Raw genomic sequence first — 15,271 nt, forward strand, 5'->3', positions numbered from 1 at the left:
CTGACCTGCCTGCTGCAGTGATATTCTGATTTTAAATCATTGTCCTGTACATTACAGTACATAATTAAAAAGCGAAATAAAAAACAAGAATTTCCCATAGGCTCTAATCTCGATCCCTCACCCCGACCTTTCCAACATCTCTTGATCCGTGTCCCTATAAAATTCTTAATTTTCCTATTATGAACAAGTACGGTACGCATACAATAATTACAAGAGAGCGTGACACAGTTTCAATCCAATTTTGTTATTAATATACAAAAACACTGTAGTATATTTCGATTTAGGCACCAAGGTTTTTAACAACTGAAATGTTTGAAAGGAAACTCTCTTAAAAAATAACTTTCTTTTTCTCTACTAACTGATTCGATGTGGAACAACTGTACCACGAAATATGGGCTGTACTAACTTAGCTCTGATTATTAACATGTTGAGAACCATGAATGCAGGCGTAATCGATTGAATATAATTTTAATTCGGGGTTGAAGTTTCTTTTAGGTGCACGTTTTTTGGCAGAATCGATGCTACGTGAAGATCGTTTATATAAATTTATGTGATTTTCTTTCTCACAATTCGATACAGCTTCTGACAATTTTTCATAGCTTGTGAAAGTGCCACCGAGACGCAAAGTGTCTTCATCTGCCATCTTGAAACTTCACCAAGTGCGCGCTATAGAAAAAAAAAAATTGCACATCCTCAATAGGACGTTTTCGTACTCACGAAGCAAGCGGCGCCCTTCAAATAGATCGGCGTAAGCATAGCCTATGATTAATGCTTACGACTCGGCGTAAGCATAGACACTTCGAATATTTAAATATTACTCAGTTTTTGCATCCTTTTTCTTCAATATGATTGAAATGAAGTACACAGTATATTTTAGTAAAATTCTGATTATTGTTGTGAGATCGTTGTGCGGTAAGGTATTCATTTCTTCACACTGTACTCTTATTCAACAGAGAAAACCCGCCACTTACAGAATGGAATAAAATCTGACAATTGTAACATTAACAATTTAAGCAATCTTAATAATTAAGAAAAGCACATATATTAATGTTTAATTTTTTTCATGTTAAAACACTGACATAAAACATGAGTACATACGGTAGACCTAATCATAAAAAATTGAAATAGAAAAACCACATTATGATGTTTTAAATGTTAAAAATTTATTTTGAATCCGACTAAAATCAAATGAATGCACGATGGCGTGCATTTCCATACTATTTTCTTTAGAACCACGCCTAAGAATTAGGCCTACGTTAAAATTTGGTGGGGCGCATAGTATTAGTATTTTGTACTTGATGAATTACTCCTTCGAAGTGTAGTACCAGTAAACGACTTGCGGCCGACTTGACTTGTGGCCGAGTTGACTGTAGCCAAACTTTTTGTGGCCAAGTTGGCTTGTGGCCGAGTTGACTTGTGGCCGAGTTGGATCGAATTCTAGCCTAGGCCTAGAGAGAGTAGGCTACTTAAGGGCCTAGCCTAGGCCTAGCCTACTACTCACCTAAGCCTAGCGAATCACCAGCCTATGTCCGAAGGAACCACGAACGAACCAAAGTGGACGTGACCTAGAGACCGACTTTGTATGGAATGCCATGTATTCGAATTATACTGTGTGTGTTCTGTCTCTTATACACATCTAGATGTGTATAAGAGACAGTAGCTAGGGTGCGCGCCTTCCACAATAAAATTGTCTTAACAAGTCGCTGGAAGTATTCAAATCATGAATCATATTGAAAAAAAAAATTGAATTAAATTTTAAAAATAAATAAAAAAGTAAAATATACAAACAAGCTGTGATGGTGGCCAAAAATAGCATTAAACAAACCGCGAACACAAAAGGGAAGGAAAATGCGCACTCCCAATGTTTTAGATGGTGTCGCCACCACAACTGTGTACATGCAGGATAAGCCTTGGCTGTACTACATGCCCTGCTAAGGTGGCGACCCTGCTCAAGTATGAGAGTCACAACTTGTTAAGGTAAAAAAAAATCTTTAAAAATAATTGAAAAAAAACCAGCACTTCACAATTAATGTCAAATGATGGTATATTATAATTTATATGTAGGTAAAATAAAATAGTGTAAGTGATAGGCCTAATAAATTTTGGTTAATAATAATTGTGGCCGTTGATATTATTCTGACAACGCTAACCTTAAACTTGCTATCTTAATATACTACAGTGTGTCGGAAGAAAATCCATAGTGTAATAATATAGACTTTAATTGATCTATTGTGTTCACTTTTGTGGATGACTAGAAAATTATCATTGTCTAATTTGTGATATTGGTACTGTATGTAACAATATTTATCTGAAAAACATTCCAGTTGTATGTTTTTTAAATTCTTCCTTGTTTTTAATAGTCAGCCTGGATTACTCTACTGTGTGTACACAATCCGTGCATTTATGGTGTACTCCCCCCCCCCCCAAAGTAAACATCACTTCCCCATTTAAACATTACCATATTTGCAAGTTGTTTTTTTTTTTTTTTTACTATATATTGTAGAAATGGAATATAAACAGACAGGAAGTCAGCATGAGCAACATAATTACCAGGCCAGTCCATCTCAACAGCAACATCAAATGTGGAAGCAAAGTCAACAGCAGCAACAATATTCAAGCCAACTGCCACCCTTTCCACCACTAAGGCCACCAGCTCCGAGTGATGGACCATCCTTAAATTATGGTCTGCCACCACCAAACGTAGTTCAACACCAAAACCAAATGCATCATTTTCGACACCCACCACCTGGTCCTAAAGTATTTCAAAATTTTGGGCAAAACACTATGTCAGCATCAAATCCATTCCCACATGGAGTGGCAGCACCTCCATCATGGTCATCACAGCCACTTGGCATTCCACAACCTTTTGACATGCCAAACAATAAAACTCAGCTTCAAACCCATGGAGGAAACCATGGCAGGCTGTCTGTTGGCCAAACTAGTAACTTCAAATCATCAAGACTAGATGTTTCTAATCATCAGTTAAAAAGTGATGGGTCATTGCCAAGACAGACATTTAATCCTAGTCACTCACCAATGCAAGATGCTTCATATCAACCTCAGTTAAGGCATCATGGCGCACCCTACCCTCCCCTTTCAATAGCAGGAGAAAGAAGCCATAATGAAGCAGATGCTCAAAACTTTAGTCAAGCTTTTCCTCAACATATCCCACCTCCATATCCACCACCTTCCAGAAAGGATGCTATGTCAGGGGAATTTCCCATTTCCCAGGAATTAACAGAAAAAGAGAAAGATCAACAGTGGATTGATAATTTTTTATCAAAAATTCATACGAGGCAGCGGAAAAACAGAAATAAGTCTATTAACATAGAAATTAAGGTGAGTCTCTAAGATAATGGATCCTAACTTAAAGGTTTTTTTATAATGCTCTGGCCCCAGCCATGACTAGCTTTGCTTGCTATAGCACTAGCCAGTCACTTTACTTATAATAATGTTGTGGGTGTCATAAGTATAAAAGATTTTATTAAGAATGTGATTTTCTGGTTTTTTTTTATACCACAGGTTACCAAAAAAAATCATCATTCTTTTAACCGGAATCAATAACAATTGTATTATTTTCCCACAGATACCACATGTCAAAGACATGATTAGAAGCTATGGACGTCTCTTAGAAGATTTAAAACTACAACGAGATTTGCTGCTTGAAAACTTGGACATTGATTCAGAGAGTTGGCATCTGGCTCTCCAGCAGGTTTCAGATATTAAGGTAGAACTCAGTTATTATTATGACTTATTTCATAAAAGATATTAAAAACTATAGTAGAATGTGGTACAGCCTTTGGTCTAATTGCGAGATACATTCATTGTCTGATGCTGGCCTCTTCTTCATCCTTTGACAATTTCCTTCATCCATGTTGTCACTCAGGATTATAAAATGGTACATGAATTTTAGTACCAATGCTGCGATAATTTTTTAAATTTTTTTATTACATGCATTGTCTTGAAGATTTCCAAAAGAAGATATAAAATGACCATTGATTGCATTGGCATTATAAAAATAGATTCAGAATAGATATAATTATGTATCTTATACCAAATATTAATTTGTTGTTATTCTTTATTCAAACATATTTGATTTAGTAACTTTAACTTAAATTGCATCAAAGTTGAATGGTAAAACAGTAAATGCTTTAAAATATCACCAACAAAGACCATGCAATTATAAATACTTGTTAACTTGACTGACATAATATTAATTACTTAGATTAGTGTATAAAATTGTTTACTTTTATTTATAGTTGTACATGATGTAGTTGTTATTCCATTGATTCTCATTTTACAGAGGGACTTGCTATCTGTTTCTGGAAAATTGGATGACCCCAAATTTATTGAGAAAGTGACTGAAAAGCTGAAAAAGAGGCGAAAAAAATCAGTAAGTTGTATATTATATGTTTTTGTAGATCGATGAAATTCATTATTCAGACTGTATTTACATTTTTACACAGCTGAAATAAATTATCTTTTGAAGACTCCTTTATAACGTTATTTGGAAACACAGTTTGTAGTACAATAACAGTTATCCATAGTATGTGTGAAATTACGTTTTCTCTCCAGTTGAACTTAAAGAGGAGGCGAGAGCTGGAATATGAGGACCGGCAAGAATATTTGGAGAAGATCCAAGTAGTTGATGAAAAGATTAATGCAAATATCGCAAAAGCTGAGAAAGATCGCCAGGAAAAATTGAAGGTATAAGAATCAAAATCTTCAATTCTTATTTTTATTAAGACAAAAGTTCTAGGAGTATGTCATGCAATTGTGGTATAAACCTAAAATAATTTTATTTAAACTTTGTCTTTTTATAAGAAACATTGTGAGATTTGCCGCATATATGGGCATGATTATATCATAATAATCATATGCCCATCTATATGGACAAATCATATGTATTTGTTACAAAATACCAGATAGTATTGACAGAGCTTTCATTTCCTTTTATTTCATTTATTTCGTTGTCCAAAGAACAATAAAACTGACAAACACAAAGAAATAGAGAGAGGGAAAAAAAACGCTCAGTTGGCCGGACAGGATTGCCAAAATGTAAACTTATCACTGTCTAGTGGCTCTCCAATGCCAATGAGAATATTAATAAGCTTAAAATATTCAAGTAAAAATATCATTAAAATATATATAAATATGTACAAAGACATCAACGGAATCAGTTAAAAGTAAATAAGATAAAAACATTAGAAATACAGTAAAAATAGAAATACAATAATTGTATATTTATATAGAAAAACCATTAGTCATGATGCATCTTCTTAACTTGTTACTTGAATTCAGTCGTGGACTGTGTTGCCAAAATCACATTACAGTATATTGCGACTCCTATGGCAATCATGCTGCATTTGCTGACACCCTGTAATATAAAAATGCTGTGGTGTCTACACTGTATTTCACTTACGACAACATCAGAATATTGATGCAATATTGCATTGTAAATGCCCTCTGTTTTTGAAATTTAATATCTGTGACATTTTTCTTCTATAATTGTGTGTACACTTTGTTAGGAAAAAGAACTCCAGAAAGAAATAGACACAACGTTGTTTGAAGTTCGTAAAAAGAAGAAAGAAGCAGACAAGACCTTGGAAATACTGCGAGGTCTTCGCAAACTACGGCATCTTAGGAATGCATCTTCTAAACAAAAAGGTGATTACAACAGGCTATTTATAATGTTCAAAACAAGACTGGACATGGCACAAAAGCATTTGAATGTGTTTATGTGTAATGAGTACATGTGTACTGTAACATATTTTTTCACCTTATGACAAATAGCCCTTTCATTTCAGGTGTTGTGTTGCCAGCATCATCAGAGACTGTCTTTGAGAAACGTATAAGTCAAATGGAGCAATTTATGAATCGGCAGAGGGCAGTGTACACAGCTGAAGAGCAAGCAATGCAGGTAGCAATCCATTTTTCAGTACCATGGACCGCGATTATCAGACAAATCCTCCAAATTACTTGCGTATATAACCCTCCAATTAAAACTGAATAATGTTCTTTAAATTGAGAATAATATACTTGAAATCAAAGATTAGGAAGTAAATGCAGGCACATATAACTTAAAAGCAAAGTAAACAAATATGTCAATAAAAAAAATAATGCATACATGATATTATAACCAATCATTTTTACAAAATTTTTCTATATGTTTGTCTATTTTCAGCAATTGTCCTCAATTAAATAGTGCAAACTAACTTGGTTTTGAAGCTCTTTTTATGCAAATTACATTTTCATACATGCTTATCAAGTATGTCACTTATAATTCAACTTTAACACTTTTTCAGGAGAAACACCATCTGATAAACCAACCACACTCTCCTCAAGCACAAAAATGATGAATTTTTGCCGTTATGTTAGAATGCTTTAGCTATTTGTGAGTAAATTATCTTGGATTTTAATTTTCTTTGTCCTTATACAAGGTAATGCTGGAAGAGGAACGGGAAGAAACCAAAGAACAAGAAAGACTGATATTTCAACAGAAACTTGAAGAAAAAGAAAGGAAAAAATTGAACCTTAGGAAGAAGCTTTTATTTGGAGATGGTTAGTTACATTGATTACCATAATAGTGACTATTATTATCATCATTAACATTCAGAATACTTTTACAGAGAACTCTGAATGACCTAATATTTTAAGTATTTATTAGATGCTATGTAATCTGAACAACGCTCAATGACACCGAATGTTGAATGATTTTATTTTAAAGTGCAAAAATGCGGGTCTAATACTTAGTTTGGTGGTCAGAAAAATAATTTTCATCCCCGCAATGAATCATAGTAATACAAAATGTAGCAATAGGCAATTTCGCAAAATTAAGTTCTGCATGAATTCCTCTTTAAAACAGTGTTTATTTGATAGAAATTGGTTGAGTTTAAGTGTTATGAATATTTTATTCATTGGATATCAGCCATGTTGGTTTAAAGAAAACAGCTTCCAAAGTTTCCAAAATCAGTTACTAAGATTTGTTTTCTTTAAAAATAATTATAATATACTTTTCAGCTAAATTTAATGATGGATATTTTGCGTAAATGTTCTTCAATATATTTTCTTTATAAAATGCAAAAACCTGAAAATGTTAAATTTTGATTCTTGAACGTTTTGGGCGCTTGTGCATAATTAGAAATTGCGTCAAAGAGCGGGTTTTGCAAGAGCCGGCCCTGCATTACGTATTAGAATGGCCTACATTCACATTAGTGTTTAAAGTCTCTACTGCAAAACATTTGCAGATCACCTCAAAATATTATTTACAGTTAAGAGTAGTGTATCAGCAAATAATCAATGCATAGAGACATGTATTTTGTGATCATGTAAGTTTAAGTTATGTAACAACTTAAATCTTATTATTTTACAGAAAAAGTTCATGATCCAAATCTGATACCATTCCAGCAATTTTATGAACAAGCTGAAGTAAACATGGATGCTCTTCTACATGTGAGGTAAGATTACGCTGATATAATCAATACAGTTTTCTGGTTATGGTGTACATCCTCTAATTTATGGCTCTTAACCCTGCAAATGTAAAACCTTGTGTTAGGTTGAAAAAGCACTGCTTAGGTATTCTAATCAATAACAGATAAAAAATACACCAGTGTTTGTATCGATGCAAACTAGAAAAAATAGTGCCCCTATATTTATTTTGAATATAAGTGTATTTGTATTTTTCCATTAGGCGTAGGCCTAGATTTCTAACCTTGAATAATCTTGCATTCTGTTTTGCTGATATATATTGCCCCACTAATTGTAGTGATTTAATCAATCAAATCAGAAGAACTATTGCAGCAAAAAGCGAAGAAATCATAACATGCCAACTTTCGGCCAAGAGTAACTTTCGTAGGTGTCTACCTGCTTATTTTCAAAAAATTTCTAATTTCCATCCCCCACTGGCTCTCGGCTGCGGTGCTCAGATGGTGTATGCGCCAAAGTACACCACTTGCTCTAACCCATCAAATTTATTCAATGAAAAATTTTGACCCCTGTTTTGATATAGTTGAGAACCTCTGATGTAAATATTTCCAATGATGGGGTTCCATTCCTAAAAGCTTCTGTAGGGGATACTTGAAGCAACCATTGTACATTGTATGTAAATATTTCCAATGATGTAAGGTCCAAGTTTTCTGTGAGAGTTTTCTCTTATGATCCTGCAAGCAAGCACACATTTCTCAAACTACGCATCTCAGAATTTCAGAATATGTGTATGTTTTTTATATCGTGTTGAATGGACCTTTGTGCTAAGTCCCTTGTAGATATTATTGCTAAGGTCCCACGAAACGGCAGTGTATAGACATACAAAGACATATTCCTGGCCCTGTACTCATTGGTAAGTTGTTGAGTTTGACGCCAAAATACAATGTGTTAAAAAGCTCATTAAAAGAGATCTAAGGGTGTGTCGAATGGCTGAGCAGTTAGCAGGAGCGCCTCAAGCTATAGTCATAATATCGGCGCTGGTTAGAATGGCACGCTCGCCTATGGTTCTGGTGGTAGAACAAGTCTTCTCAGATAAGGACAATAAACCATAGACCCAGTGTATACAATGGCTCGTGTGCACTATAAAGAACCCAGTACATCATTCGATACGAGTAGGGGGATACCCCGGTGTACTGAACAGACAGCCCCTGTAGTGGACGACAAGAGTTGCTGGTCCCGGGTTACCAGGTAGCACAGACACGAAGAGACCCTTAAGGCCGACTCAGACAGCGTCGGCCGACGCAGCCCGACCCAATTTATCGTCGGGGACAGTCTTAAGCCGTCGTCAGAAATATTAAACGTGTTTAATATTCTACGACACGACTTCCCCCGACGCACACCATCGCGTCTGAGACGCTGTCTGAGTTGGCTTTTAGGGGTGAAGAAAGTCATTGGTCGAGTTCCTAGTCCACATATCAAGTGCCCTGAGCATCTTATATTAGATGGATATGTGCGCTATACAAAACTACCCTATTATTATTATCTACAATATCAATGTGCTTTCCATCATTGATAATGATAACTGTAATTTATCTTCTCCAGGTATGAATGGGATCAATGTCTTGTCCTGCCTCAAACTGGTGGTGCATCATCAATACCAGTTGCCTGGGTGACACCAGAGCCACCATCAAGTCATATATGGGAGACAGCTCTAGCTGATTAAGTCAAGTTTCAGTGTGTTCTTTAAATTAGCTACAAATAATTTGTTTTTCTTTTTGTAATTATTTTCATATTCATGCACATTCTGAAATAAACAAAAAATAAAGCAATTTAAAACTTCGTAATGTGTTCATTCCAATAGTTTCTATTTTATTTTTACTCATAGAATAAAAAAAAAATATTTAAAGTAACATTTAGAATTACATACTAATATAAAACACAAAAAACTGTTAACAGCAAATTTGATGAAATTATTAAATTAATAAGAATTATAAAGTAATTTACACAACTGATTTAACAATAGTTACAGTTATGTAATTATCTAGGACTACAGATAATAAAACAAATTAAAAACAAATATTTCAAATAATACACTGTACAAAATAAATAATTGCAGAGAGTAATGTTTTAATTAAAATAGTATTAACTGATAATTTAAGCAAATATTTAAAACTAACTTCTTAATAATGAATTCAAAACTCATTAAATAAAAATCAAATTCCATCTTCTGTTGTCAACAGCGCTGTATAAAATTATAGACTAGAAATATAAGGAAAACTGAATTTGACGTATTACTTAATCAAAATTCAGTTGTTTACCCCACATATTTGTGATTTTAACAGGACCCAATACACACGCACAATCCTAATTGGAAGAAAGACATAGATTTTCCTCTTGGACTTGTCACAGCCATTGTGTATTACTTTAAGGTTTTCCATGCATGTAATATTCTAAAAAGGTTTCACAATACTGTATTACAAACAGCAGCCACAGATACTTTATAAGAAGTTAACACTGAATTTGAGTATGAATATGTCATGTCAAGTGAACCTCTACCTGTATATCAAAATGTGGTTTACTGTTTAACAATGCTATAGATATATATATACATATGACAGCAATATAACATCCATAAAAAGGTAGGACTTTCAGGTGCCCACGACTGCTCCCTGGAATGTGCCATGCATGTCAGTCAGTTTGATAGCCATTCAAATATGTTTGACCATAACCACCCGTGATAGTTTCATACATGACACAGTTAATAATTGATGTTTTACTGATTATAGGTCTAAATTGTATATATTTGTACCTCACATTAATTAATGAAAACATGTTGAGAGTTATAAATTTTTTTTCTAAAAATAGCATAAAATGTGTTAAATCAATGGTTGCTTATAGAAAACTAGAAAATTTGCATATTCATAGAAACCTATGTTCAACTGTACATCTTATGTTAAACTGGAAACTTTACACATGCAACATCAGGAACTATTAACAACATACAAGAGTTACCAAAAAAATAATGAGAATTCAATTATTTAATGCAAATGTAGGTTTAGGAAACTATATAAGAGAAAAAAACAATTTACAACCTAAAAAAGAAATTAATATCTATTCTTCTAATATCATAATAAAATATGTTACCTTATTCCCTAAATTTAATTTATATCAACTTTAAAATACTTTTTTTACAATACAGTAATTGATAGAGATTATTTAGCCTCCTTTAAGGCCATTTTTCTCACAACAATTTAAAATTACTCAATAAATGTCAAATAATTTGATGTTGCTGTTTTCCAGATCAGATGCCAATGGAAATTATGTTTAATATTTGTTTTTACTCCTCTTTATGCAGGTTTTGAATGGCTATTATTGCCACTACACCAACAGAAAAAAAATGTTTCTTGCTAACACTTCGCAGATGGATCATAATTAAATATCTACCCAAACCAAAGCTCAAACAATCCATAATTAAAAATTATCTGACAAAATGTCTTAATGATTTTGAGTTGGTAATAATCTATTAGACCTGTTTTCCATGGGAATTTATCAGATAAAAGATCATTTATTTCTGGATATATGTAGTGCTACAGAAACCTTAGCATTACCATTCATTTCTTTATCAATTGCTTAAGTTTTGTCTTATATGCCTTCAATTTTAATTCATAAATAATGTTACATTAGAACGATTGCACAAGTTTGCATAAAGAATTAGCTGCTTCATTTTCTTGATTCAAAATCAAGCTGGGCACTCGCGTCGCCAGATGGTCGTACAACGCAGTGTGTGCCAGGCATTAAGCACAAGGCTGCATTCTGGCCAGACCGCATATTCAAAATGAAGTTCTTTTTTATTGTAGTTGCTAGGCCTGCTGTAATTAGCATTGAGTTGGGGATTAGAGCCATCGTCATTGCCACAACGCTGCATAGTTTCCACTAAGCCCTGATGGTAATGGTCCTCCAGCTGCAAACAACTTTGTCCTTGCGCTGTTGTAGCAATGCGTGTACACAGAATTTGGGAAGTGTTCGTTAAAAAAGAATTCAGCATACATGTCATCCCTTGCCTGAGTGAACACAAATTCAAAAAGTTTTTTTTTAAGAAAATTTTTAAAGAAAATCATAGTTATTACAGAGACAAACGCTGTTTAACAAATTCTTTTATTGAGATAGATACAGTATAAAAGCAATTAAATAATGAAACTATAAACTATATTCTGAATCAAAAAAGAATATAGATGAAAAGAACACATGATGGCGATAATATAAAAATGTAATATAATATTATAAACATGAAGTTAATATCAAACGATAAATCAAGGATAATGATAGAATTACATGTATACTTATTTATAATAATAATAAACATATAAAGTGAAAAACAAACAATTCTAAAAGCAAATGATGCCTGAATAATGATAAATTAAACCTACCAGCCAACCATCTCCTGTCCTATACTTCAATGTTGATGGTTTACCTGAACAGCCACACTGTAGATATGCCTTATTCCTAATATCATAGAACAGTATTGTACCATTCCCGGTTCCGACCGTCAGCACTTCTTTGTTGAATGTCAGCGATCGTACACCTAATATATATAATTATTCATTTGTTACTGGAACATTCTATATTTTATATTGCATAATACTGTACACTGGGTAACTATCAAGTATAGTGAATTTTTTTTTTATGATTTGAGGTTTACATTTTATAGGCTTCCAATAATGTTTAAACCATGTAAAACATTCCCAATGATTCTACCTTAAGGATTAATCAACTGACGTAAAGAATACAACTACAGCAATATTGCTATCAATGAAACAGACACTGAAATACAGTACCTATTTAACTGCCTATTCTTTGTATAGTATTAATATTGTTTTAGTCTTTTGAAGAATGTGATTTTAATATTTGTGATTTTAGTACAGTAATTGTAATGCAAGATAACTATTATGATTCTGTGGTTTTTACACACAAGTCAGCAACAATGATTTAGCGAATAATTTCTTTAAAACTTACCACTATCTCTTTCTGACGATGATATAACAAAAACTGTTTTCAAATCACGAGGATCTAGAAACGTGACATGAGACTGTGAGCCTACAGCATATAGTGAGTTATCTTCAGATAGGCTCATACAGACGTTCTCTTTACACTGATCAAGACGTTTTGTGAATGATTCCTCAAATCGATGCATATTCCATATATGGAAGAGGCCGTCAGGTGATAAAACTCCTAAATCCTGTAAAAAAGAATATGATAATGATTTATTATGGAACTGATAATTTGATTATTATATGATCCATTTGTTAACACTTTCAGATACTGTAAGCCCATAATGTCATCTGATGCTAAGCAAGTTTCATTGCAAGGTATGGGAGTGGAGTTGTTTTTATTGATTTAGAGAAAAATCTTGGTGTCTCACAGGATTTAATCCCATAAATTTGGGATCGGAAAGCACTAACCAAGCTTCCGTCTACTAAATTTTGTTGAGATCGAATTTGTAGTCAGTGATCCTAGAATCTGTATGATAGTAAGTAAATGCTAAATCCAATGCCATACAGTATTCCAGGGGGCTTGTGCACCCAGACACCCCATATGGAATTTGCCAAACCCACAAAAATTATGTTTTTTAAGTAGTTAAAAAATAATCTCATCACATTTTTCTAATACCCCCTTACTTTATATAAATAGCAAGCCACCCTCCCCTCACAAAACTTTCACACCATAGCTGGCTATATCCAGTGGTGGTTCAATAAATTTGCCAACAGAGATCCAAAGTAAAACCCATGAAGAAATAGGGAAAGGTTAACTGTAAAAAATACTACTGTTAACGCAAGGTAACAAGTGCGGTTTAATTTCTACAGCATGTTCATTTTTAAAAGAGGATTACTTAACAGGTGAAATATAAGAATTTAAAGATTAGTAATCAAGTAACTGGTAACTATTAATCCCACAATTAAATAATTTTGTACCATATGAGCATTATGCTAATGCTAATTTTTACGTTGTTAAGGGTAGTTACAATATATGATTAATCAGTCAACAAATTATCATGAATACGGATTATGATTATAATAATACAAGAAAACAAAGGCATTTAAGAAACAAGTTACCCTGAACAGGGATTATGATTGCAAAAAACCAAAGGTACAGTACAAGCTAAACAAGGAGGTTTGGAGAAGATTGAGAGACGGGGTTGGACATTGGCCACTTAATTAATATATTCCCTGTGCAAAGTACTTCATCCCCATTTCATTGTCTCTCTTCATCAATGGCAGTACCAGGGGCAGCCTGCTTAAGCTCCCATCAAATCCTCCACCCCTTTTGGCTGTGACTCAGACAACACAATAAACAAATTTCTCCTTAATGCACTTACAAGATTGAAATATTAAATGAGCACAAAGACAAAACATAGCAAATATTATGTTATTTTACCACCTCACCTTATTAGGAATGAGTATATCTACAGAAGAATGCCAGTATTTACCTTAATGCTCCACACTATCGAATTGCCTATGATGTGCCTATTTAGACATGCCACCTTTTTTGTCAAATGAAATTTATAGACTGGACAGGGTTTAATAATCACTACAAAAAACCTTGTATATTACTTACAGGCAAAACTCTAATTGAAATAACTTACATTAGTCTTTCTGTTAAATTTGATGGCTCGTACTTTTTGACTGACTTGGCATTGCTTCTTCTCATGGGGTGAAACGAAACATTGGCTATCTGAACGATAAGCACGTTCCTGTATATCATTCGTGACCTGAAATAATCCTAAATTACCATCACGACCACCTGGGATAAAAAAAGTTAAATCAAATTTATTGCAATCTTGTTCTTTTATTCTTTATTTATGATTATATTTTATGGTTATTATCATATCATAAATCATGTAATTTAAAAAATATTTTCATCATTATGGTTGAGATAAAAAACTGTATTTTGCCGACAGCTTTCAGCAATGCTGTTTGGTCGGGCAAATTGGGGAGCAAAATCGGAGAGCGTAGGGGACTGCTATGCAGTACGACAATTACCTCAGAAAGCACTGTAGCGACAGTGTAGAATACACAATACCTCCATCTGTTTTTAAAACAAAATTATTACACAATACTGTATATTTAAACTAATTGTTTGTTTAAAAATGTTATTATATATTATTTTCTTTACCTTTTTCTTGTTTTATTATTGATAATAAGTAGTAATTAAATCATAATTATTAATATTTGATTATTAATATAACTCTACCTGTTATAAGAAACTCATCATCCAGCCATGTAATATCGAAAATCCAATCTTCATGACAATTTTCGCCAACACAAACAGGCTCAAAGTTCGGTAGCTTGTAAACAGCTACTTCATTAGGATTATCTCCCCCAGTTGCTAACAATGTCCCACTGGGGTTAATGTCAATGCTGTGTATGCCACAGGAACTTGAATGCGGATGATGAAAAAAGAATGCATTTCCAATACTGTAATTGATATGCTGACGGACAAAGGGACCTCGTCCCTTTAATGATGGGATCTGAATTTTCTGCCCAGTTATGACATCAAGCTTAATGACCTGAAATTAAAAAAAATAATATATATATATAAACAGTTGAACGTGTTGCAAATATCACCAGTAGAGCTGTCTCTTATACACATCTAGATGTGTATAAGAGACAGAGATATGCCTTATTCCTAATATCATAGAACAGTATTGTACCATTCCCGGTTCCGACCGTCAGCACTTCTTTGTTGAATGTCAGCGATCGTACACCTAATATATATAATTATTCATTTGTTACTGGAACATTCTATATTTTATATTGCATAATACTGTCCCTGTCTCTTATCCACATCT

The 15,271-nt window shown here is 33.5% G+C and overlaps 2 protein-coding genes across 2 annotated transcripts in view; one reads left to right on the forward strand and one right to left on the reverse strand.

Annotated features, from left to right (window-relative positions):
• Window positions 1-2,503: 2,503 nt before the first annotated feature.
• Window positions 2,504-9,269, forward strand: LOC117123391 (programmed cell death protein 7-like; the record flags this gene model as incomplete). The annotated part of the gene is given in 9 exon segments (XM_033269290.1): window positions 2,504-3,339; window positions 3,587-3,727; window positions 4,304-4,393; window positions 4,576-4,707; window positions 5,529-5,667; window positions 5,808-5,920; window positions 6,441-6,561; window positions 7,373-7,457; window positions 9,028-9,269. Coding segments are annotated over 9 exon segments (1,776 nt in total). The 3' UTR covers window positions 9,149-9,269.
• Window positions 9,270-9,650: 381 nt separating this feature from the next.
• The window catches only part of LOC117123392 (DDB1- and CUL4-associated factor 12-like), a gene marked incomplete in the record, with an annotated part of 6,469 nt that continues 848 nt past the window's right edge, over window positions 9,651-15,271 (reverse strand). The window contains 5 exon segments of the mRNA XM_033269292.1: window positions 9,651-11,486; window positions 11,853-12,007; window positions 12,439-12,661; window positions 14,066-14,223; window positions 14,674-14,989. Of these exon segments, the coding sequence (XP_033125183.1) occupies window positions 11,331-11,486; window positions 11,853-12,007; window positions 12,439-12,661; window positions 14,066-14,223; window positions 14,674-14,989 (1,008 nt within the window).

The sequence above is a fragment of the Anneissia japonica genome, unplaced genomic scaffold (genome assembly GCF_011630105.1).
Source record: "Anneissia japonica isolate Jap-2015-1 unplaced genomic scaffold, ASM1163010v1 scaffold287579_len849171_cov184, whole genome shotgun sequence".
Lineage (NCBI taxonomy): Eukaryota > Metazoa > Echinodermata > Crinoidea > Comatulida > Comatulidae > Anneissia > Anneissia japonica.